The sequence below is a fragment of the Phodopus roborovskii genome, unplaced genomic scaffold (assembly GCF_943737965.1).
Source record: "Phodopus roborovskii unplaced genomic scaffold, PHOROB, whole genome shotgun sequence".
NCBI classification, from domain to species: domain Eukaryota; kingdom Metazoa; phylum Chordata; class Mammalia; order Rodentia; family Cricetidae; genus Phodopus; species Phodopus roborovskii.
In genome coordinates, this window is record NW_026126611.1 from 4,798,685 (window position 1) to 4,826,003 (window position 27,319).

At 43.5% G+C, this 27,319-nt stretch overlaps 1 protein-coding gene across 1 annotated transcript in view; it reads left to right on the plus strand.

The window, feature by feature from the left end:
* The window catches only part of Prkn (parkin RBR E3 ubiquitin protein ligase), a 959,805-nt gene that overhangs the window by 308,090 nt on the left and 624,396 nt on the right, over nucleotides 1-27,319 (plus strand). The window contains exon 3 of the mRNA XM_051206078.1: nucleotides 6,959-7,187. Coding sequence (XP_051062035.1) covers nucleotides 6,959-7,187 — 229 coding nt within the window. The remainder of the gene's footprint in view (nucleotides 1-6,958; nucleotides 7,188-27,319) is intronic.

Sequence of the window (27,319 nt, forward strand, 5' to 3'; positions counted from 1 at the left end):
CTGAAGCTCCTACATACACAAGAACAAAAAGAAAAGCCAGAGACACAGCTCAGCAGTGAAGACTAATGGCTGGGTTCATATCCAGCACCCACATAACAGCTAAACACTTTTCTGGGAATGTCTGTAACTCAGCACTGTGGGGAAATGGAAACAGAAGGGCTTACCGGCTTCCATCCGGCTGAAAACTAAATGCAAGCGTCAGGTTCAAGGACAGGCCATACCTCAGAGGAACACGGTAGAGAGTGGTAGAGAGGGCACACAACACTTTGTCGGGTTGACACTCACACACCTGGGCACATGTACTTACACAACCCACACCCATGATACTCTCTCACACGCATTCATACCCACACATACATATTTTTAAATTAAATAAAAGGAAATACAAGGATGTTTCCAGAAGATTGAACATGAAGAAGGTCTTGCTGGTAAAAAACAAACAAACAAAAAAAACAGTTGTAGCCTTGCCAGAGACCATGGGAGTATATAATAGGTAAAAACTAGTATTCAACAGATTGACCCACCAGATGAATGACTCCAGCTAAGGACCATGGGGTCACTGGCTGTGGGTAACTGTCTGTCTCTGTCTGTAGTTTTTCTCATGTGAGAGCTGTGGGTATCTTTCTCATTGCCTCTGTGTTTATCTGGGGAAAACATTCCATCTACTGGGCACACATATAGTTGTGGATGTTCAGGAAGATGATTTCTGATTAACCGTATAATTCTGATGAAGAGAAATAATACAAGGATATTTTTCATTACTCGGACTGACATAGGAGATTAATAGTATTCTCAGTCACAAAGACAGCTAACTTTAGACTTCAGAAAAAATTCAAACCGAACTGGTTGTCCCTGGACTCAAATACACAAGGACAATTCCCCAGGTGCTTCTTACTGATTCAAGTTCACTCGTGAAGCAAGTTCAGTAGACACAATTCTCTCAGCAATGGACTTTGTGCATGGACTCCCAACCTCAAGGTTCAGACACAGTGTTTATTGTTTAAGCCCCGAATTTCAGTGAGTGGTACTTTCTGTCTGGAAACCCTTACCGCTCCTTTCTCACCATGCCTGGTCAGGGCAACCTCCGTAGCGTGAGAGAAACTGTGTGGTCAGCGTGACTCTGTTTCTTGTTGTTTACTTAAGAAGTGCTGTGTGAGCTTGAAAATGTGATTCCTATTTGTTCAGAGGCTTTGCTGTAGGGAGAGATGTAAGGAGAGAGAAGTGTGGAGATACGTAGCTGAGTGTGTAGACAGATAAAAGTGCAGCTGTATAGAGGTGTGCTGAGGAAGAAGTTTATGACTGTGTGGATGGAGGGAGGCGTGGCTGCGTAAAGACAGGAAGCAGGAATAGATGTAACTGGGTATAGAGATGTATAGCTGTTTACAAGTTGGCTATAACTAGGGACAGACATGTAACTGTGTGAAGAGAGGTGACCATGTAGAGAGACTGTCAGGAAAAAGAGATTATTTAAGATGCTGTAAAAGAGAAGGTTTACCATTGGGAAAAGTGTGCTTGTTCCTTTTTTCTTGTTACCATCAGAAGGCATGTGTTTCCTCTTTTGCCCTCAGATAGAGAAGAAATCTTCCCAAGTCCTCGCCGCTCTGAAGGCAGTCCTTATGCCTCTGTGGGTGCAGACTTGGTAGCTGGCTTCCATGGCTTTGGTATAGCCCACACCCACCTTCGTGGTCTGGCCTCGGCCTGTTCTACGCCTCTGTAGAAGTCAGAGGTCAACCCCAGATGCCATTCCCCAGGCACCTTTTACTTTTTGCTGGTGGCACGTTTTCCTGTCTGCCTGCAACTAACCAAACAAACTAGGTTAATGTGGCCGCTGAGCCCCAGGGATCAGCCCATTTCTGCCTCCTCTCTACTGGGATGGCAGCTGTGTCCCTCCATGCCTGGGCATTGAACTCAGGTCAGTTGTCCCTGCCTGGGAACTTCCCCAGACAGAGACAGAGCAGGCCCTGGGCTCTTTTTCTTAGTTCTTTCTACCTGTGCTGGCTCTGCTGGAATCTCCAGGCCCGGTTCTCGCCGTAGCCCTCTGTACACTTGCCCTGCTCTGCCCCAGCCACGTCTCCATTTTGCTTCAGACTTGAGCTGAACATAGCTCTTGGCAGCCTCCTTTCTCAGTGAAGACTCAGGCCCATGTTTTAACTTCTCCAAGGCTCCTTATCTTCTGCACAGCGGAAGTGAGAGGAAGAGCAGAGGCCACAGCAACTGATGTGCAATGAGGTTTGTATTCATGGTTCTCATTTGTTAACAGAACTGCTTCTGACTCGATTATCAGTAAGGCAAATGCCTTACACTGGGAAACTTTATAATGAATGGAAACCTGTTTCTGAGAGTCCTGAAGTCTGAGAAGCCCAAGTTCAGGTGCTAAGGCGGCTGTCTAGCATGGGCTTCTGACCGAATGAATCTGCATTCACCACAAGAACAAAATGCAGAGAGGATGCAGGCTCCCCCTGCCTCCTTTATACACACACACACACACACACACACACACACACACACACACACACACACATATGCACAACAGATAGGACATGTTCTACCTGTATATGTCAGTATGTATGTTTTCAGGATGTCCATTTGGTATTGGGGAACCAATCGCTGTGTTCTTTCCTTGATGAAGACTATTTTCCCCAGTATCAACATTCCTTTGTTGCCTAAATTCTTTGTGTAGGGTTGAGGCCCAGTGAGCATTCCCCTGTCTCTTGTTAGCATGTCCTTTGGTGTTTTCCTAATTCAGCTTGTGTAACACAGTCATGCTGGTAAGACCGTGTGGGCATAGCTTCTGACATTCCTAGGAGATGCAGCCTCACAGCAAACTCCTTCATCTTCTGGCTCTCGCAGTTTTTCTGCCCTCTTTCCAAAATGATCCCCAGGCCTTAGATGCAGGAGGGTCAAAAATTTAAGATGTTCTCATATCCAAGGTCTTAGAAGTACCAAGAGTACTTAGAGCACCAAGCTCTGAAATATTTCGATCCTAACAACATGCCTTCTAATGGGCCTCTTTAGAGAAAGGAAAATTTTGTTTTGTTTTGGGGGTGTTTATTATCAGATAGCACCTGCCTGGGTGAGAGTTGGTTACTGTCTTGCAGTTATTCACACTGTACCAAATGTCCTGTTGGAGGGAGCATGAGACACTAATGGCTCTCCCAGTCCCCAGAAGGTCAAGAGCTCTGATGGAGGTATAAGACCCACCCCCCTGGATGAATATCTACTTGCTTTGCTTATGAAACAATTAGGCTGCTGCCTTTCTTCTGAGGGAAGTTAAATTACTACAAACAAATACAAAATGAGTGTATGCTCTCTGCTTACTAGGCAACATTTTTGTTTTGTTTTGTTTTTTCCCAGAATATTAGTGTTTTTTAGGGGAAGGCTGTTTTTTTCTGCAAGGGACTTTACAACCCTTTTGAGTCACGGAACTTGCCCTTCTTCCCACCCCAAATCTCCATCTGAAGTCTGAGGGGTTTGTGAGTACTGTGTGAAGTGCATATTACCAGGTCTTTGGAATCACCACACAGCTGAACTTTATCCAGCTTATCGTCCACGGAATTGGCTATTAGTGTGGCTCTGGGCTCTGCTGGCATCTCATGCAAGCATGCCATCTGGCCAAGGGACGGCTAGATCAACAGTGTTTTCTGTGAGAGAGTTAAAGAATTAAGCAATTACAGGTCTCAGAACCATGGGTAGAGATGTGGAAATATGTTCTATAAATACCACCGCAACTACTGAAATCCCTTTGCAGGCAGCGCCTTCTGAAAGCCGGGGAGGTCTGGGGTGGCTCACTTCTGATTTCTTCCATGTTTGCCCCAGAGAGTGTCCCAGGGAATCTTGCACAGAGAGGATTTTTTTTTTCTATTCATTTTTGGATCATATGAAAGATGAGACTTTACCGGAATCCACATTCACATTTTTGTGCATGTTCTCCCTTTTCTTCATAAGGTTCATTGGAGTGGAACAACCATAGAATTCTGAGGCCACGGCCATATGCAAGTTAGGGAGCCACAGACTCCCATTATCAAACCTGATGCATGATGAGTGTTGGGTTCTTTACATCTCTCCAAGTCTCCAAAACAGTGTTCAGTGCTGACCATATGGACACAGTGGTATCACAAGGGAAAGTAAAGCAGAGGGAGGCGACTGCCCCCTCCATGCAGAAACTAATGAGCATCCAGGAGGCAAGTCCACTGCATTTGATCCACACGGGTCTTCGCGTGCTGTCCCTCCTTCCACGCCCCTGCAGCTTTCCCTGAAGCCCCGTCGGAACGGGGCTCAGGACGGTTTATATCCACTATCCACTCCTCCGCTTACTCATCTGTTCCGTGTTTTTTTTTTTTTCCTTTAGTCGTTCAGTTCTCAATTCCCACATCCCTAGGTTCAAAATGCTTTGTGAGTCCTTGCATAATACGTATATAAGTATGACCAGCCACTATTATGAACATTTTCTAACTTATTTTGGACACACATAGACACACAAGAGACCGTATACACATATCACACACAGAGAGACACCATGTCTCTCACACACAAACACACACACACACATCTCTCTCACACTCACATGTCTCACTCACACACACACTCTCTCTCTCTCTCTCTCTCTCTCTCACACACACACACACACACACACACACACACACCACCGAGAACAGAATAAGCCTGTGTCTGCTGGGCAAGAGGTCAGCGTGGGAGATGGCTGGGCTGAGGGCGCCCACCCCACGCTCAGTTCCTCCTCTTTGCGATTCCCCATTCTTACCTGTCTGTACTTCAGGGTGCTCAGGTCTTAGCGCTTGGTTTGCTGGGCCTCTGGCTACAGGCGCAGGGGTTCTACATAAGAGCCCATTCCAAGGCACAGAGCGATGAGATGTGTCCTGCTCCCGTGGGAATGGGCACTGGGGTGCCGTCTGCTTTTGTTTCTGAGGAGCAAATACAGAACCACCGGAGCAGTTGCCCAGGCCTGTGCTCTCACACATCTTCATACCATCTGGGGTCTGGGGCTGAGGCCAAGACTAGCTTCGTCTGAAAGTGCTTCAGCTGCACCCGGGGCAGCACTTAACTCCTTCTCTGACTGGGCTTAGGCTACATCACATGCGCAGTTGTGGCTCCCGAGCTGTAGGAGAGACAGCTTCCAGGCATATTCTGGTGGAGGACATAAGTACCAGGTAAAACTATTTCCAAGCCTTGACTCCGCCATATCCGCTAATATCAATAGTGCATGGCCTTTTACATGGCTCAGTGTAAGGTGCAGGTGAGCGGGGAACATAGTGGGTGCCTCCTAATGCATCTCCATGGCTTGGATACCTGCGGAGGATGGCCCTTCTGTACAAGTAAAGGAAATAAGCACTTGGCAGAGGCCTGGGAAGGGGAAAGGAGTAAGCATACTAGTCATATGACAGAAAGATTCTTCTTGCATGGAAGAGCCTGGAGCAGGCAGAAACCAGACACGTAATTACCAAGTCATCGTAATAATGAAGGCCTAATATGGGGAGGAGACGATGAGGGCGTGAAGGGATTGGAGGTGAGGAGGGTATTTGTGGTGCCTAATCACACCTGACTGGATATAACAAGGCAGGGAGGATCAGCCCCATGCAGTGACTAAAGCCTGACCAGTATCAGAGAATGGAAATCGGCGTTGAAGCTGGGGGTTACAGCATCTCTGAGATGCTGTAAAGTTTACCAGGCGGGTGCTTTGATGGAAATAAGGCATAAGATAGGGTGGCCTTGGGGAAAGAGGGTGATAAGGAGGGCGGCAGATAAAGACTCAAGTAGGAGCCATCGTGGGGGATGGAGGGGGGACCCTGGGACTAAGGGCAGAGCAAACCTGTCAGTGTTCCGGAAGCCAGAGCAGGAGGGTGGCAAGACGTCGGCATGACCTCGTTCTATGGCCTTCTGACTAGAGAGGGCAAACACCAAGCCGAGGGGTGCTTGGCAGTGGGCTCAGCTGAGTGGCAGAGGCCGCTGTTCTTCCAGGGTTAGCGACAGTGAGGAGACTACTCGAGGAAGACGCCAGGGGAGGGGGATTGCACCGTGCCCTTCACGTGGTTGTATTGCACACAGGCATCTGTTGACCGTTTTCACAACCACAGAGGGTAGCGCCACGCCCAAGAACACAGAGATGGCGCCATCGGTGAGGGAGCCAGATCCCAGCCATTAGGAAATTCAGACGAATGATGCTTCGATCTATTACTGATTCTGAACTAGGACTTTATCTGGGGTAGTCTAGGTCTTGCCTTAGCAAATACGCTAATTTTCCTTCTAAATATTACAGACTCCTGTTCATGAAGAACATGATGGGAAGGTTCTATTGTAAATGTTCACCGATTTTAATCGAAAGGTAGCGGAAGGACAAACGAAGCCTTCGCTAGCTTCCCCACTGGAGCTACACTACACTTGCGCGTGGCCGTGGGGACGGGAAGGGAGGTATGCAATCTGCCACGAGCGCAGTCGTTGGGACTCTGTGGAGAAATGCCCAGTAACTGATGGTAACCTCCAGAGCTCCTACAAAGCAGAAATGACTACCGGTGTTTAAATTAAACGAGTTAAGGACAAAGCACCTGGGAGGTAAAACGTCTTAAACGGGAATTACTTGCAAGGCACTTACGATGCTTTAGGATCTGTCTTCCTACGAGGTTCCGTCAACCTCTGATGTTTCCATCGTTTTCTATTTCTGTGTTCCCCTTTCCCCCATATGTCTGCTTCTATCCCCCCCCCCAGTTCCACGCTACCAGCCTGTCACAGGCAGTGTACGAGTTCTGAGTCCCCACTGACGGGTTTTCCTACGTCAACCAACCCAGCACGCCCCGCTGTCCACTCAGAGAGAGCCACTAGTGCTCCAAGGCATCGAAGCCGCGTAGCCTTTAACCGTGTTTGCACGCTGCAGAGCTGAGGACGACTTAAGGTCTACCTGCACATAATGCTTCCCGTGTTCTTGTCTTTGTGCCCGCCCCTCCCCCAGGGCTGTGACCTGGAACAGCAGAGCATTGTACACGTAGTGCAGAGACCAGAGAGGAAAAGTCATGCGGCACAGGCACCCGGAGAGGACAAGCCCCACGTCACCTCAGGGGGCTCGGTGTGGGCGCCCAGAAGCTTGACCAGGGTGGACCTCAGCAGCCATATCCTGCCAGCGGACTCCGTGGGACTGGCGGTCATTCTGGATGGAGACTCGGAGGCAGCCAGAGGCCCCGGTAAGTGCAGTGACTCCGTTTTGTCTGTCAACCGACTCTCCAGAGACAGTGCCCTCACTCTGCACACACTTGGTTCGTGACATGTCTGGGGCTGGAATCTCTAAGTCACCACAGGGGGACATCCTGAGCATGCACAGTTGTAGACACGAGGGAGTAAAGGGAATAGTAAGAACGTACATTAGAACAGAGTTACAGGAGAGCAGACATAAAGGATGCTGACCATGCACGGGCCATGAACAATGCGTTACGTTTCTCCTTTGAGGAGGTGGGGTGGTACAAACATGTGGCAAGCCATGTCAGTGTTTGGTGTACAACCAGGAGCGCACATGTCTGTCTCGTGTTTTGCTTTTCTTTAACTTCTTGTGTTCTTAAGTGTATTTCCCTTGACTAGATTTTCAGTGATGCAGAGATGGTTTAAAACTCAAAGGTGTTTTTAATTTCTTGTTCACATTCTCTGGCCCCGGGTCATGATGTAGGTATAGTCATTTCAAGCATTTTCCTTGGTAAGTAAATGCATTGCCCCAGTGAATTTATGTAGTAACGGATGCTCAAGACTGATCAAGTCTAGAACACAGGAAAGTGTCCCTCCCAGTCTGGAAGCTGCGGCATGTAGGTGGCAGAAGGTTGGGAGCCTGGAAGGACCTGGCATCTCTTTCTGAGAAGGCACCGTATCGGTGCCTGTCTCTGAGGAGATGAAGACCATATCTTCATGTTGCAGAAGGGATTCTACAGCTAAAATAAGAAATGATAGGGCTACTGTTTCTTCAAATAATGGCTCAAAATAATCCTCACACCAGAGACATAGTTTGTGTCCCATATTATCTGGGTGTCTGTATACTCATGGTAAACTATTCTCTTCCTTGACTATAGTGATCCATCATGAATTCCTTTTTATGACATTAATCCCACTCCTGAGGTCCTGAGGGTCCCACGTCTTAATATCATATTTGTGATTAGGTTTAGAGGGGACACGGATAGGTAAACCCCAGGAGGCAGTCATCATTTTGTTACACCGATGATATTAATAGATTTACTTAAGCATTTATTATCTGGTATGAATAAGTAATGGCAGAACACTAGTAATTTGGTCTGTACATACAGATAAAAGCCAATAATTAACTCTCCAGAGCAGTTTATTTCCTCTCCCACGCACACATAGATAGGCCTGGACTAGCATGGCTTTCTCAGCACCGGGGGATCCGATCCTGAGGCCAGAAAGACGGAAGCTCAAAAATAACAGAAAATGGCTCTCGATAAAATGCTTAAATATTGCTTCATTGACTTGTAAGACCATCAGTGATCTCGCAGTAGTAGTAGTAGTAGCAGGAGCAAAATCTACAAAGAACAGCACAGAAACACAGTTCCCAGCTGTAGTTACATAAAAGAGTGGAAGGCCCCGGAAGTCAGGTGTGCTGCTTCAGGCAAATAACTGAGCTCATCTGGTAAAGGGAAGAACCCCCCAGGACAACGAGGTCCTGAAATGAAAGGAGCCAAAGTTGGCTGGACGAGAGCAACAAGCTGGATGTCTCCCAAGAGAACGGAAAAAGTGGAGGGGTAACCGCTGCCAAGAGCAGAGCCTTGACCTAACAAGTCAGCACCCCAAACACTGTTGCTCAAGTCAGGGACAGGACACAAACAGCCTCCTAAGCCAGCATGAGCTTGCCCGCCCCCAGCTTGCCAGTCCTGTTGAAGGATTAACCAGGGCAGAGAGTGGGACCGAGGCCAAAGTAAATGCTTGAGGGACAACATGCAGTCAGTGTCGGTGTGAATTATGATGGTGGACAAGCATGCCAGGTGCAACATAAACAGTGCCTAAGATGCCACCCAAAAGAAAAACTGCATTAGGAGATTAATACTGTGATAAGGGGTCATACGCCGAGCAACAATAGAAAAGAGTAAGCTAGAATCATAATGTTGACCCTAAAATGAACACTCTGACGGATGAGGTGTTGGTTTGGATGTAGGTTGCCCTGTGATTTTATACATAATGCTGCGAATGTCAGTCAATTGAAGCCGCCAGAGAGCAATTCTATAGCTTCATGGAAGCAAGTGAGCTTTCAGGATACACCTTCTGTGACACCTGCACACGGGATTGTAACAGAAATTTATGGGGTTATGCAAAATAGAAAGAATAGCCATCTTTAAAGCATGGTGTTGAACTCCTATGGTGATTCCATAGTTAAAACAAATGGTCTCAATGTGTCAAATCCAGAAATACAGAATTAAGGCTCTTTTTTTTTAAATTTCTGAATTGCAAATGGGTGTTCCGTGGAATATGGCTTATATAAACATCAAAACATTAAAAAGCCCCATATTGTTCATCACTAGGATTATCATATGGGTATGGTTGAAAATTAAACATAACATTGAAATAGTTTATTCTTTGTATTTAAGATGTTTATTGACCAAAATCACTCCATTATATTAGTAGAACAGCCAACTAGTTCTATAATGTGACATTCAAATTATCTTTCTAAAAATAAAATATACATTTACATTTTTGAGCAAAACCCAACCAACCTCTCTACTCAGTGTCTCCACAAGAACAACAGCAGAGTAATCCTGTGTGTACATGTCCAGTCTGCTGCTGTTTCTGCCTACACTATCTGACCACTTAGGTTTAACTCTGGGTTCATCCGAAAACAGAACGATAAGCAGCTGGGGTTGGCGTGGGGACTGGCTTCTTAATCTAGAAACCAACACGAGAGAGCCATGTTGAAAATCAAGGAAGGGATTTAGTAGCTATGAACTGGAATCGGGGAGCAGCATCCCCAGACCTGACTTGAGGGTTCTGAAATGAGTGAGCTTCCAGTTTACATGGAGGAAGAGTTGAGGCAGGCGCAAGGTTACGCATAATTAAGCAGCCTTGTTCATTTTGTGGCCCAGTGGTTCTCAGGGCTGGCATTGTGAGATCGTGCTTAGTTGGTGGAAGGGGTAGCAATCCTCATGTTTCCTTCATGGGACAATAGGGTCATCTGCCTATAGGGCTGCTGTTTCTAGAACTCAAGGAGAACATCTCCATTCTCTCGGTTCGGGTCATGGGACGATTTAGCAGCTGACTAATGTTGGTTATGTGTCCCTTCGTTACACTTATTTTGTCTTCAGCCTGGAAGGAGAAGTATGAGCAGCCTGACGTGGCTGATCTTCGAGTGAGGGTCAAGTCTGTGATCGGTGTAGTGCAGCAGTCTGACCCACTACTGTAACACAGTGAAGGCAATAGACACAGAATGAAGGCCGAGACACTGTCTCCTGTTCCGTTTTTTATAAATGCATTATGCATGTATGAACCTGAACCGGAGTGAAGTCAGTTTGTCTTTCCTTTTTCAGAAAAAAGCAATCTAACTCTTTATTACAGAAATGTCTGCAATCTGAGAATTTTCTCTCTAGGTATCTGTAGGTAGGAGAAAGTAATCAATAAGAGAGGTGATACATGATTTACATAAAAAACCACTTAATACTGTTTATACTGTGGAACTTGTCAGTGTCTCAGCAAAGTCACATCAGACTAAAGAACAGTAGAAACAAGTCTTGGCTGAGGAGACCCTGTACACACAGCTCTAAAATAAGCACTTTAAATAAAGCTCACGAGACATTCCTCCATGCTCAACACCCCTGGCACAGGCCCCTGTAACAAGGTTATACCAGAAACTCTGTCAAGCCTAACCTGACTCAAAAATGGTTCCTTCCCAGAAACACCTGTCTAGCTCTGGCTGTCTCCTCCAGTGGTGTAACACGGAACCTGCCTCCGGGCACCCTGACCACATGATATTTGTTTGGAAACAGCTGATAGATACGTTTTGCCTTTAGAATTCTCTCTTCATCAGTGTCTTGGGGATGCTTCTATGATCCGTCACAGCCCGCAAATACCACAATATATTTCTCTGTCACTTCACATAAACCTGTTTCTTCGGGCGACATTCTTCTTATATTACATTTACGGTACTTAACGGTCTAGGGCATCCAGGCTGATCAGAAGTCAAAGAGCTAAAGTGAGCCATGGGAGCAGTGGTCCTCCAGCTCCCCAGGGTCATCCACAGGGTTAGGAGAGCACAGGATGCTGCGCCCCCACACTGCCCATGGATTAGGGCAGGGACTAAGGAAGTGCACTTCTGACATGTCCCTAGGCAGGGGTAATATATGGTCTTACAGTCTGGGGGCTAAATTGAGTAGCACTGCCTCAGACAGTAAAAAATAACATTGTTCAAAATCTGCCCAGTGAATTCGGTATATAATTGTACAGACTTTGAATGTGAACAGAGCTATTTTTGGCCTTGGAGTTCTTGTGTATAAATTAAGTTTACATGTTGTTTGTGTTTCCGGAATGAGGGACCATTCGTTACCTTATGACGGGTAAAAAAGAGCTACGAGACCTAGAAAAGGAGGGGCCTCCAGCAACTAATCATGTAAACACACAGACACTGGATCCCTACCTGGCCAGGCACTGGGATATAGCAGGAAAATAACAGAAGAAAGTTCTAGCAGCAAGAGGGTAATAAGGAGGATGACTCACTAGCAACAGTGTATCCTGTTGACTGTCTGGAGGGCCGGGCGGGACGGGACCAGGCGAGTGCAAGCTTAAGTTCCTCTGGGATATGCTCACATTTGGGGTGAGCATGAACAGGGAACATCCTTTCTGAGAGCTCAGGCAGAGGCAGCAGACAGGTCCATGGACCGGAGGCAGAGCAATGTTGAGGAAGCAAGTAAAGCCATCAGAGCCAAGGGCTGAGTGTGGCGAGGCCTTGCGTGGTCTCCCTGCAGGGAATAATATTACACTGGGACCTTGGAAAAATGATGTCTATTGTGTATTTCAGTCAGATAGTTAAATTTGAAAGATCAACTTTATATCGTAGGGTTAATTTTTTATTTTAAATATTAAATCCTTGACTGGTAGATGCTCCTTGGGTAAAGGTGCTTGGCCAAGCTTTGATAACCTGAGTTGGGTCCCTAGGATCCACCTAGTAGAAACAGGGAGAGGGAAGGGCGGGAGAGAGGAAATATAAACGAACTTTAAAACTTTAAAAAAAAAAAACCTGTGTTAATTTTATTCAGTATTTTCACATCTCCCTGCCACAACATACTTAGAAAGTATTGGCTGCATATGAAAAACGATCCTATCATGTAACCATGTCTCCCCAGGTTGGATAAAGACTTTCCTTCACAGGCTCATTTTGTGAGAGAATTTCATACATAAATTTGTATTTTGATCAGCTCCAATCCTCCATTCCCTGCAGTACAACTCCGTCTCTGTCTCCCCAACTGCTTTTCCCTCCCAACTCCACGTGCTCCACTTTAATTAAAACAAACAAACAAACACAGGAACAAAAGCCACACGGAGTCTAGATAGTCCTGCCTGTGTGTGCATGGGCACCGGGGACCCATCTCTTAGCCCCTCACGGTATTCGTCTCCGAAGAAAACCAAGGCTTTCTCCTCACAGCTCCTTGGTTAGGGATGGGCCTTCATGAGCCTCTCCCTGATGCAGGCTGGGATTTGGGTTGGCTTGATCTTGTACAAGTCCTGTGCATGAATACCAGGAGCTTTGAGTTCATGTGCACAATAATACACCCAACATCTGTTTTACCACAGCTGTCCACTCCTCTGGTTTTTCAACTCTGTTGCCTACTTTATGTAACAAATCCTTAAAGCCTCACGCTCGGGAAGAAAAAACGATATCCGGGTCCCACTTAAAGCTGAGCCCCCTACAAAGGAGACTAGTTTCCATGAGACACTCCAGGCTCAGATTTAACTTCAACTTATAAACATAAAAATAGGAGCTACTTCTACCTAGGCAAATGCAAAAGCAGTTGAGATCTATGGTACTTCAGATCTTATACTCTGGATCTGTACCACACAGACTCACCACAACTAGGGAACCCTTCTTAACAACAATTCTTTGCCACTCCTGGGATGTAGTACAAGATGAAAATGATTTGGAGACTGAAGATTAGCTCATACCTGCCAAATACAAATCTGACAAGGAGGCTCAGTGAAATAAAGTGATGGGCTTCGGACATCATTTTCATTATATCCCAAATCAAATCGAAAGGACTTAAGAGAGTGTGCTTTGCATGCATGGAGTCAGGGGGCTATGAATTTCTTGGTTTTTTTTTTTTTTGGACAGCTTTAAGGAGAACCTCTTGGTATGAGCCTTCTATGAAATGACAAAACTTTGGCACTCATGCTAGAAATAAGAGTTTATATCACACCAGCTTATTAATATGTTAGGATTCAGCGGGGAATTAATTTTTCTTTTGTCCCAGAAATTCCTACTAGAGTATCATTTTTCAGAATAGAAGTAAAACTATTAGGCGCTTATGGGCAATGATGAGGTTACTGCCCGACTGACATGTGGGGCCCAGGGAGACAGGGAAGAACACAGTGCTGTGTTTGTTCCCAAGAAGCCTGTACAGGGTTCTAAAAGCGGAGTTGCTCGTCCTTGCTCTTTGTAGTGTATTGCCCTTTGTGAGCTGTCATGTGACTACTTGTAACGTTTCTGTTTACCCTTCTGAAGGTTCTCTCATCAAATGCAAGTAGGTCAAGTGCATTTTGCACCTCCACCGCCTGGCACATGGAAGGTGATGGCTATTTGTCAAGCGGTCATGAGTGTCCTGTTTTCACATGTAAAATGTGACCCTTGCAACTCTTCAACTCTTTGTTTTTCACACCTGGCAGGAAAAAGTTGGTGAATGATGAAGACTCCCTCCCTCCCTCCTTCCCTCTCTCCTTTTCTTTAAGATAGGCTATCAGTGTGTAAACCAGGTTGACATCCATTGTCTAGTCCTCCTGCCTCCATCTCCTGAGTCCTAGGATTACAAGCTTGCACCATCACAACTAGCTCTCTCTTAAAAAAAAAAATAACATCTAATATATAATAAACTCTTTGACAGGAACAGGGGATAAAAAGAGGAACCAGGTCCCAGAGAGATTACAATGTATTATAAAACATACTTTATGGGTAGGAATATAGTTTGCATATTGAATAACATGATGATAGGTTGATTTAATATAGCTTTAAACAGAAGATAAAAGGGACATTTTTTTTTAGCTTACAAAGTCCCTTTCCTAAAAATAAAAAAATTAAGTACTTTTTTTCTAAGTGGGTCAGTGTGACAAATGTCTTCAATGACTAGTCGTGTCTAATTCCCATTACACTCTTGATCAATTATATTTAAAAAATTGCAGTTTCACAATCACCATTTCAAAAGAGTAATACATTATGGGTTCTTTGGTAATGCAAAAACGGTTCTTGCTACTTCAGTGCCCAGACATTCAAAAATCACATGTCCATCATGAAGAAAAGAAGATACTAGATAGTGAAAAGATCCTGTGTTAATTGGTATCATGAAATTAATATCATTAAAATGGGTTGTCTGCCAAATTGAATCTGCAGACTTGGTGCAATGTGCTTTAAAATCCTGATGTCATATTTCCTGGATCTAGAAAGATGCAATTTAAGAATGTCAGTGGAACCATAAGGAATATGGATAACCAGAGCAATCCTAAGGGGCAAGGACATAGCTGGAGGTTTTATGATATCTGACCTCAGATTGTACCACAGAGTTAGACAGACAAAGCCCAGTATGAGCATGCTAACAGTCACCAATGGAAGAGAAAAAATGACCCAGAAATAAACAGACAAAGTCATGGAGTAGGCAAAAATACAACCCCTGTAACAAATGGTTCTGGGGGAAAAAAAAAAAAACTGGATTTCCACCTGCAGGAAAAAGAAATTTGAATTATATCTTTCACCTTTTACAGAAAACCAATTTCAGGTGAACCAAAGCCCTTTAGTTAAAACCTGAAATGCTAAAACTGCTAGTCTTAAGGACTTTGGGATAAGCAAGACTTTTCTAAACAGAACATCACCAGCAGAATGAGCAACCAGCTCTTAACAGATAGGACAACATGAAACCTAGAATTTCCCTGCATAGAAAAGGGAACTACAGAGGAAAATCAGCCCAGAGGATGGAGGACACCTTCACCAGCTGTGTATCAGAAGGGCCTAATTTACAAAGAACTGCAGAAGCTACACTTTAAGGAAACACATTTGCAATCAGTCAATGAGCTAACAACGTTTGACGTTCTTCAAAATAAGAAACACAGTGACCAGTAACTACATGTTTAAAATATTCAACATTCCTAGTGATCAAGAAATGTAAGTTAAAACTACTTTGAAATTCTACCTCATGCCGGCCAGAATGGCAACCCTCAAGATATCTGGCAGCAAATGTTGGAGAGGGTATAGGGAATGAGTAGCCTGTATTCACTGTTAGCAGGAGAACACATTAACATAGACACTGTGGAAAGAAAGCAGTTTGTAGGTTCCTCAAAAAATTTAAAGCAGGACTACAGCATGGCCCAGACATACCATTCCTGGGTATACACCCAGAGAACTCCGCATCTTACCAAACAGATGTATGTGCATCCGTATTTATTGCTAATCTCTTCATTGTGGCAAGGGGTGGCACAGCCTAAAAGTCCATCAGCAGATGAATGGTTAATGAAAAAGTGGCACAAATACAAAACGGAATGTCACTCAGCTGTACAGAAAATTGAAATCAAGAAATCCAGGGAAACACAGGGACCTGGGAAATAACGATAAAAACCGACGTGATCCAAACTCAGGAAAAACTAAAACAGCTGCTCATTCTTTCTCAGGTGGGTGCTGGCCATCTGAGAGGGTAATGAGTGTGAGCACACATCTATCTCAGTAAGTCTCTCAGTTGTGGGTACACTCTAAAATTTAGAAACGGAGACCAAGGGAGTGTGATGTTAGCTGATGAAGAAGGATGGGAGATGGGAAAGGAGACAAGGAGAAATGAAGAGGATCTAAAGCGGTTTCCTTCTCTAGCTTCAGCTCTATCGCAGATTGCTTTTTTATTTTAGGTGTTCAGTTTACAAGATGCACGCCTACATGTGTTGTCCCATCAGGTGAAGCCAAGTAGTAAACAGAGACCCAGGAGAGCGGAAGAAGAGGGGAGAGGGCACGGCCGGTGGGCGCCATGCTGCAGCTTGAAAGGAAAATAAGCTCCTTGTTTATCTGACAAAACATTTAATAATGCAGAGCAGGTCTCAGAACAGAGGGGGAGAGAATTCTGATTGCTTTGATCACAAAGAAGCGGTTGAACTGCAATGTAGTAGATATAATGATTGCCCCAGGCCGGTCGCTTCTCAGTACATACAGGAGTCAAAACACCACATCATAGCTCATGAATATGTAAATGTGTTCAGTGTCAGTCGGAATAAAACGGGACACAGCTAACCAGGAAGAAGAGGTCGGGGTGGACACCCAAGGCTGGCTTTGTCTCTCTGTTTTTGGTGCAATAAAACGAACCCATGTTCTTGCCCTTCACAGTACAAGCTCTGTCACACAGCACGTGGTGGAGGTGTAGGGAAAACGTGGTTCACACCACGAGCAGCAGCTGAACGCTGCTGGTCGCGTTCTTGTTCCGAGAGACTGGGGGTGCTGACTTCCCGCTAGTGTGGACCAGCTCTGAGTGCCATAATCATAGTGACCAGTGCAGACTGCTGTAACTTTCAGTCCGTCTCCACCCCTCCTCTTCCGGCGTTTATGCAGGTGTCCCCGCACACCCCAAGATGTGAAACACTTGCAAAAGGAGAGATGAGGTGTGGAGAGGAATGGTGTATGTTGCTAGAGGGTGAGTTGTTCCACACCTAGTCGGGGGTCAGGGGCGAGCTTACCATCAAAGCCAGGACAGATGAACTGAGTTGGTCCCACAAGCTCCCACCCAGGCTGTGCTTTGCTTTTGGGTTGGAGGGAGGAGGTTCTGTGAGTGCCACTTGGCTGCCTGCGATTGGTTGCAGAACAGAGCAGTGGAGGGTGCGGTGCAGGGAAAGGTGGGTAGCGATCAATACCGGCCTGTGGAGCGGACTGCGGTGCTTGCTGGGAGCCTGGGCATGCTTTGATTCCTCCAAAGCCGCTTTTGAAAAGTCATATTGCAATTAAAAGGAGAAAGGAAACGCTGCCCTCCGGACTAAGGGAGCCCAGGTTTGACTGCGTGCTCTGCTAATGAGAAGCAGGCCTTAATGACCAAGGAAGTGACTCATTTGCATCTTCACTTGGTGAACCCTGAAGTCTTTCAGAGGACGCTATCCATGTGCCAAGATGTTACGATTTGCATTTGACAAGAATGGGGAGCCCAGGAGGAATATTTACAGCTGGTGGATTCATCCTGGGAGTCTGCTGAGCATCCTAATTAATGCCAAGTGTGCCAAGAACATAGGCAGGCTGCTGGACTCTATTTTCTTGATGTGGTTAGGAGGAAGAGAATGCACAAAATGGAGCTAAGAAGTACAGATGAACTGCCTATAATAAGTTATTTCAGACTTTCTAAATTCATCTGGAATGAACATTGGCACCTATTTAATGAAAACTTTTTCTAAAAATTTCCTTTAACCCGTAGGTTCCAAAATATTCTCAGCTAACTCAGGAATTTGCGTTCTACTTAATGTAAATAAAATGATGGATTAGTGTAGTGTCCATTTTATGAAGCAAAATTAACTTGTTCTGACAAACAGAATTTTTAGGGTGTTATTTTTATGAAACCCTCTCTGTATTAACTATCTTTCGTCTTCTGATTGAAGCTTCTGGATTTCTGTAAGCTCTTCAGACTATCCTATGATCCCAATATCACACAGACGGCCATGGGAATTGCAGATATGCTACTGTTACTACATGCCAACCCCATGAAATTCCATCTTCTGTCTTTACCATGCCTGATTAAACTAGAAAGCTCTACCCATTCATGACCCACAATGTTTTATGATTCTGCTAAGAAGGAAACCAAGAGACTAGAGAGAAGGCCCGGTGGTGAACAGAAGTTGCCGTCCTTGTAGGAGTCTAAGATTCAGCTCCTAGCACCCACACATTTGCAAACAGTGGTCTATAACTCCAGTTCCAAGGGTTCCAGTGCCAGGAGGGCACAGTCCGGTCCTGAAGACATACAAGCTGGCAACCAGGCCTGCAGGGAGAAGCTCCAGTTCAAACATACATGAAACAATGAGTTGGAAACCTGATCACTGAGGAGTAAGAGGAAGCATCATATCTCAGTAAATCATGGCCCGTTCACTGACTACAACTTAAGGCCATGCAGAGTGACTCTGCACATGGCACAGGTCCATCACATGTTGGGCGCTAGAAACACAGATTAGACAGGGACCTCACGTGGTAGCTGACCAGGCTCATGAACTGCAGACAGGGTTCTGTTGGGTTTCTCTTACTGATTTCTTCAGTTGATCTCCTCTCAGACTCTATGGCAAATAATTACTTTCATTTGTTTGGAGAAAAGGATTGCTCTTTTACCCTGGACACCAGAGTAGCACATGCATGTTCTACAGGCCAGTGTGGAACATGCTCAGTGAATCTTGTTCTGGGATGTCTGCACACTCCAACATTGCTTAACACACAGTCAGTGCTTAACAACTGTGGTTAAAACCCTTGTAGAATTGTTCAGTGTTAACGCAGAGGCCAGTTCTCCTAAGACAAATGGATGGCCTAATCATTTCAGGAAACTTTAGAAGGTATCCTGAGTTCCAAACCCTTTACTTGGATAATTAAAACCCATTCCTAAAGTCTTCATCCTCACCAACAAATGCACAAAATTTACTTTTCATTTTCCCAAGTGTGCTGTTAGGCGTGGCCTTCTCAATGCAGCAGGTTTGAAAATTCCATTTCTTATTTGACCTACATATTGACGTTAAATTTATGACTTTGCAAAAGCGGTCTCCATGTATCACTTCTTCTCGAACACTCACTTCTCCATTCCCACATGCCACATGCTTTTCCATACAAACATTTCCAAAGGGATAAGAAGTGACGACCCTGGGCTCTCACAAGAGGAAATTCAATTTTCTACGTTTGATACCGTCGCTAAAGTCATTATATCTTTCTTGTAATATTCATCACTAACGACGCATGCAAAGAATTTTCCAGAACGGCAATCACCATATCATTGTCATATCCACAAAACTGAAAACAGCAGGGCATGATGGTGTATGTGTGTCACCCTCTCTGTGGAGAGTGGCTGAAGCAGGTGAGGGATAGTCTGGGCTGCATCATGGGACTCTGTGAACAGCAACAACAATAATAACGGTAGGGCCAACGAGATAGCTCAGTGAGTAAAAGTACTTCAGGATGTGCCTAATGATTCCCCACACCCATGGTGGAAAAGGTAGCTAATACCTAATCCTTTGATCTCCACGTGTATCCTACAACACATGCTCACCTATACTCATAAACATCTCACACACACACACACACACACACACACACACACACTACTACCACCATCTCACGATATTATGGATAATAATCCACAAAATAACTTAAAGAAATATAAAACCCTGAAACGCTTATGAATAAATAAATTGTGAAGAAGCATGTAACCATTGAAGATGGTGTTGGAGAGTAGATCTAATAATAAATCTGATAATGTTCACCACATTATCAGCTTACGATCCTATTTTTAAATAGATAAATGACTGTACAAACATGTGCATACACATGTGTAGAAAACCAAAGAGACATAGTATACAGTAAATAGTCCTTATTAATAAGATTATGTGTTACTTTCTTAAAAATTTGTTTCATTGAAAAAATGAGACACTTCTTGTCTTTTGTTTCTGATGCCAAGATCCTGGAAATGAGGGCACTTAGCAGCTGTGGCCTGGCATGCCATGTTTCCTGAGAGCCTTCCTCATAATTTGGACTCATTTTTGAGCCTAATTCTAATTTTCAGCAGGCCTTAGGTGAAATGGGAGGCCTTGTATTTGGAAGGATTCCCAGACAGCCAGGTTTTTTAGTGCAGTCAGTTTTCCTGCAATCTGTTAATGAAGAACAAAGTTAATTTCTATAACCATACACTCCAAGTAATATTGCAGTCTCTTAATAGTGTCTCCCCTAGAAGTACCAGGAATCTTCTGGTTGGCAGAGTCCAGTCCTGAGATAGCAAATATACATGATGGACCCCGGCTTTTGTGGAGTTGTCTTGTTGATAGTTTATGGAGATTATCAAAGGTTTATGACAGCACAGATAAACACATAGACACATAGACAATTGTTGAACCACCCATAGGATTAAAAAGTAAAAGCACATTTTGTTAAAATTATAAAAATTCATAATTTTCCTAAAAAGCAAAGTACAATGAAAATAACATGAGCACTATAGCTTCACTCAGAAACACATGGCCACTAAAAGGGAAGCAACAAGCATTAATCTAGCTTTCCCTTTGAGAGTTTCACTTCCTTTCACACTGTACTTAAATCTTTGTATTGTTGGATTTTCCATTTGTTTTTCATCATTTCAGCCCTGACTTTGATTGCCTTTTTCTTTCTACATTTTTGGACTGTTTATTCTTGTTTTCCCAAAGATTTCAGATGTATCATTAAGTTGTTAATTGAGAGCTCATTTTCTCCTCCTCCTTCTTCTCCTTCTTTGGTGTAGGCACACAATGCCATAAACGTTTCTCTTAGAACTGCCCACGTTGTGTCCCATGGATTTTGCTATGTCATGCCATTTTCTTTCAGTTCTAGGTGTTTTTGAATTTCCTTCCTGATTGATTCTTGTCACAGTTACCATTTGGCAGTGAGTTGTTTAGTCTGCATGAATTTGTATACTTTCTGTATGTAGTTGCTTTTGTTGTTGATATCCAGCTTTGTCCCACTATAGTCAGAATGTAGGATATTATTTCAGTTTTCCTATATTTGTTGAGACTTGCTCTGCTTCCTCCCACATATGTGGGCGGTTTTGGAGAAAGTTACATGGGCTGCTGAGAAAAACAGGAGTAATCTTTAGTGTTTCTGTAGAATGTTCTGTATGGATGGGTGTGTTAGGTACATTTGATCGTTTTATTTCATTTAACTCTAGAGGGTATTTTCCCCAGGATGATCTGTGGCTGAGAGTAGAGTTTTGAAATCACTGACTACAGATGTATTGCGGTCAATCTATAGGTTTATATCAAATTTTTTTTTTCTTTTGTGTAATTGAGTAACTCTGTGTTTGCTGCATATATGCTTAGGATTATAATATCCTCTTGGTGGGTTTTCCATTTACCTGTTCCGACTAGTTGTTTGAAGTTTTTATATGTCAGATATTAAAATAGCAATACATGATTGAGTTCTATTTCATTGTCTTAAAATACCGTTTTCCATACTTTTACCCCAAAGCTGTGATTTTATTGATGGTGAGATGTGGTCCTCAGAGGCAGAAAGTAGAAGGATCTAGTCCAGTCTGTTAGTTTATGTTTCTTATTGGGGGAATTGAGAGTATTGATATCCAGACTTACAACTGAAGGATATGTATTAATTCCTGTTTGTTTGTTTGTTTGTTTGTTTGTTTTAATTACCTTCTCTGGCATTGCTTATTTGTTCCCTGAAACTTCCTAGGTGTATTTGTTCTTCTCTTTAGACAAAGGTATTTACTATGTTATTCTGTGTAGAGCTAACTTATTAGTTATAAATTTCTTTAATCCTTCTTATTTATCCTTCAACTAAAATGGATACTTTTGCTGGGTATAATAGTCTATGTTGACATTTGTGGGTTCTTTGGTACCTGAAATATGTCTTGGTTTTATTTATATATATTTTTTATTTCTATGTTGGGATTTGTACATTAATTTTTTTGGGGGGTTGAATGTTTCCTCTTTTTTTTTTTTTATTCAATTCACCTTTCTTTCAACAGAGGTTTCACAATGATCAGGAGTGTGTTGATTCATAGCTGGATTGGGATGTCAACTTCCTTTATTTGTCTAGTACCTTGGACTTGAGCCTTTACCCCAGGTCTTCTGCTTGTCAGCTAATCTTGGTGCTTTGTAACATGGCCATGGAGCTTGGAATAAGGCTTCCTTGAACATGTAGAGCAGTCTTTGTCTCAAGGACAGATAGGCAGCTGTAGGTTTCCATCTCATCAATCAATCCTGCCTCTATTCATTTGTTTGTTTGTTTGTTTGTTTACTTTAAGAAGACTTTCCTGCTTCCCTTGGATGTCTTCTTCCAAACCCTGGGCTTAGATGTGTGTCTTCCTCACAGAGGGGCCATGCCTGGGCCTTTTGAAGAGCAAGGCCACTAAGGGAAGGAAGCACTAACACATCTTTGGCAGCTGGCTTTGGGACTGACTTTGGCTAGTGTTTTCCGGACAGAGCCAGTGCACTGGATCAGGATTCCCATGATCTAGCAGAGCTAGGAAACAAATTTCTTCATGAAAGAGTCAGTATTGTTCCCAGATCCAACGGATCGGCAATGAGCTAAGACAAAGTTGACCGACTATAAGGACTGGAAAAACATTCTTCTGACTGTGCTCACTAAGAATTTCGTCACTGCAACAGATAAAAAGCCTAGTTCTCCTTTTGAGTGAGTATTGTTTGGTGATATGCACTCATGGCATCCATTATGCTTCACTTAAATTATTTTACATATAAGAACAATTGCCATACTTTTGATATATTTTGCGGCTTCCTTTCAAACTCTGGCATCACAAACATGGAGTGCAGCTTTCTACTTCCCAGCCTTTCTGCAGCTCACTCACTGCATTCTTTCAAGTTCCCCCTGCTGCTGGGATCGCTCATGGTCTGGAGCAAACTGAATGTTGGGGGGTGGGGGGGAACGCTGTTCTTCCCTGAGAAAGGAAAGAAAGCCACGCTTGTCCTGTAGTTCTAGAGAGTTGTATTTTTCAGTTGTTATACCTTCTAGCACAGCCTTTTATTTTACCGAGAAATAGGGCAGGTAATGCAGAATTGTCTGTCATATGCAAGCATTTTAGCAGCTGAGCCAAGCTTATGAATATACATAATGTAGTCTTCTGTAGCCACAATTCCTTTTAAGTAGCAAAAATAAAACATTTCATTAACATGACCTAAAAGTATACATATTCTGCAGTAAATAGAACTAAATAACCCAAAAATATGTGCACCTAAAATTAGGTTTATCAGTGCTTTTATATTCAACCCCAATAAAAACATTTGACTATCTAGAGGTTAGATATTAAATGAATAATTTAATGTTAATCTATATTTCAAAGTATAAAACCAAGGAAATTATATGGAGTCTGACATCTGCAAAACACATGTATTTAAAAAAAAAAAACTGCCATAATTATAATTCTAGTCAATTCAAAAATTGCCTATTAAAATCTTTAATCTAAATATATTTTTATTATATATATATATGTACATATACATATACATATATATATATATATATGTTTTTGTGCACATTCACACAAATGTCTGTGTGATTGATACGTACATGTATGTATACTAGGGGATGGAACATGTCACATACAAGAGGCAGAGCTGCTTTTATGACCACAACTCCATGGCAACATGGCCATGGATGAAGCTTAAAGTTCCAGTCCTACAAGTGCAACCACACATCAAAGCCACTGTAGATTCTTTCCTATTAAGGGTTAACATTTTAATCGAGCCAGTGCCTTGCAGACAAGAAGAACTTATTCAAATAAGTACTGTGTTATCTTTTAGGCACAAAGGGTGGAGCTATACCACCTGTCTCCAGATGTCTTGAACAATTAGATGGTTAAGCAGTCGCTCTGCTACCCCGGGGGGTCACTCTGCTACCAACCCTGGGGGGTCATCAAAGGGAATAAATGGTTATTCATGGCTGCAGGGCTCTAACTACAAAAGAAAGGATAAAGAGAAGGGAAGAAGGGAAGGCAACCACAACAGAGCCGAAGTTCTGTTTGACCACAGTTTACTTTAGCACAGCAAGGGAAAGCCCTGGCCTTACCACCCTTGGCTGGCAGCCGGTTTTCTCGGCTCCCCTGATTGCCATGCCAACAGGAAAGAGCTGGTGGCCACATTTTTAATCCAATCGTTGCTTCACGTGGGAAATGGGGAGTTAGTGGAAGCTGTGTGAAGACAATGGGAGCCGGCTGAAGATTAATAACAAGGTTGTTAGTATGCAATTGCCAGGCTAGATAAGCCATGGCGTGTAGGTTTGTCTGCTTTACTGCAGAGAAAGACGTGGTTTTCCTACTGGAAAGAGTCTAAGCCCTTCCCTACAGGGTGGTGGAATGTCTCAGACAATGGGCCTGCTTAGCAGGGAAGGGACAGCAGTGAGCTCTTTGGCCCTGACTTCCTAGTGGCTTGTATTCTCCTGATGCTTGAAAGTGGCCCTGTTGTCTGTGTAAAATGTTGGGACAGATGTGTTCTTCCAGCTAACCACAGCCCAAGATTCACTTCACAAGGTTTTTTTTTTTTTTTTTTTTTTTTTTTTCTCAGTGAATGACATTAATCTCACCCTTAACAGTTTATGAAACATTTATATATACACATATATGCATGCATACATAAATATACGTGTGTGTCTATGTAATTTTCATTAAAAATTATCACCGGGCATTGGTGGCGCATGCCTTTAGTCCCAGCACTCTGGAGGCAGAGGCAGGCCGATCTCTGTAAGTTCGAGGCCAGCCTTGTCTACAGAGCAAGTTCTAGGACAGGCTCCAATGCAATACAGAGAAACTTTGTCTCAAAGAACCAAAACCAAATCAAACCAAACCAAAACAAAACAAAACAAAAAAACCTTAATTATCAGTTCACTCCAAAACTGAGAGTAGTGACTGTCATTTCCAAGGTACCACAGCTAAACAGTGTTGAGGCTAAGATATGCCTAGTTCTTTGGGCTCAAAATTCCATTTTTTAAACCAGCTCCATGTATTTTAGATTTCACATGGCCTGTAAGACCAGTGGCTACACTATATCCCCTGATGCGAAGGTGGCCCTTGCTAACTGAACCCTTCAACAGATCCTTCTCGACTTTCATTGTTGCGTGATGACACGTGATGGGTGTGGATACACTGTGTGACAGAAAGTGTCGAGCAGTGGGAAGAGAACCACTGTGAAGAAGCCAAACAAGGAGGCTCACCGTTTTAATTTCTTAAGAAAAGAGACTGTCCTCATACCCCCTTTTCTTTCCTTTAACAGAGTTTTGTGAACCAGGATTCCAAAGGGTTGTAGACCTATCCCTAAAACTATTTCTCTGTCACCCTAGTTCCAATTGAGGAAAGAGCGGGTTGTGTAACTCCATGGAGGATTTCTATAGAGCGTAATGACTATGTTCATCCCAAGATTCCAAGCTAGCTTCTTCCTCATATCCTGCATGGAGTGCTGACAAAATATGCTCAGCCACCAATTCCAAACAGCCTCCTGGATTGCATGAACTGGAAGACAGAAATCCTGCATCCACTCAGCCATGGGCGCTTGCTCAGCAGAAGGCAAGAGCAGTCAGGAGTACCCACACCATGCCTTCCTGCTGCGGCAGAGTACTGGATGCCAAATATATACCAGGCAAGCATTTCTAAAGAGCAGCGTTTCCCCTCAGTGTTGCTTTGATTTACAGTAATTGGTCCAGTGGGAGCTATTTGGGTATAATGTGTTTTAACTCAACTGTTTGGCAGTTCTTGCCCATAACTACAAATTATTGATAGATTGATGCTACCTTATATTCATGGATTATGTTCATAGCCCTTGGTGATTGGAGGAAATCAATAATTCCTGGAAAGATAGAAAGAAAACACTTGTCTAGGGAATAATATCAAATTTGCATTGAGTAATTATCTCATCATAATCTCTCTGTTTTTTTTTCCTCCTGAGAATTCATTGAGGTGAGGGATTTGAGACTAGTCAAAACCCATGCACTCATCTTATAGACACAATGAGGTTACATGGAAAGTAGGTGTATTAAAGTTGTATGCATAAATCTTTAGAAAACTTAGTTTTGAAAACGTTTGAAGATGGCACGCGATTCTCACAGCCCACACATGATGATAATCCTGCCAAGTATGTACCTGTTGTACTGTTACTTTTAATTAATAGTAAATTAAAATTTCAATGAAGAAAGGTCTATGTAAGAAGATGGTTCTTGTGCCTGAAGCCAGGGTCTCAGGCCAACATACTTGAGGCACTACTTTTTAAAGCATCAAACTCATAACCGTGTTCTCCTTTTCTCCTCCAGTTAGCTAGGAAAACAAGTACAAGTTGTCATTGGTAAGTCCTTAGCTCTACTTTGATGGCTTCTTATTAACCCTTGGAATCTGAGACTGAAGTAAAACTTCTTGGCTGTGAATATAAAAATTTATGTCCCCTGATGACCTTCCAGCCACAGCAGAATGTGATTTTGAAAGACATTAGCATAATGGAACCTTTTCAATAGCATGATGAATTGAGCCCATCTCAGAAAACAGAGCCCACACTAGTAATTTATTGCAGTCATCACCATGCCGAGGACCCCATTGGTGTCATACCCATTAAACCGTGCTGAGAAGCATGCCTTCCCTCACAGCTCCAAGTCTCTGGGACTCACTGAGGAATGTCCCGTTCTAATGGAGCCCGTAGCGCTCTGGGGGAATAGTCATCATCGCATGATATAATCATCTCACATAAACATGTCTAATTGCTTATTGTTTCAAGGCTCCGTGATGTGGATTGAAGTTGATTGCAATCCCCTGGTGTGTCTCGGGTAGGGCTGCTTCTCTGAACACATGCTTTAAGTGAGGGAAGGGTGTCTGTGGGTCGATTCTGTCTCTAGATGGCTTCCATTTTTCACAACCTGATCGCAACAGCACTTGTAGCCATGGATATTTCCTTCCAATTCTGCACTGATTAATAGTACTTGATTACTATTTAAGAAAGTTTCACATCTGGGAAGCAGCTCTTGTGTAAATATTTCCAACAACTGAAAAGTACCAGGTAGATTTTATGTGGGGGATTTCTAATTAGACAACAAAGGAAAGCTTGAACTCAGCATGCTTGTCCTGGCTCTCTTGGGTGGACAGATGAGATACTCCATGTTCAGAATGGGCCAAGCAGTCATCCTACTGTCTGGGATGTTTTCTTTATCTTTTTCCCTTCTGCTACCTATCCTTAACACAGTGGAAAGTGGAATTTTCATGGTGAGGACAAAGGGTAACTTATCTCTGGCAAAATGAGGGGCCACTTATCTGTAATGAAACGATCAGTTCTAAGGTATGTGTTACTGGGTAGAGATTTTACATTTTGTTCTGAACAGCCAGAGGGTAGGGTGGAGAGACACATGCAAAGGTTCCCGAGGGATCTGTTATAAATGGATCCTCTAGGCACAGTGAAGGGAGACAGCCTCAAC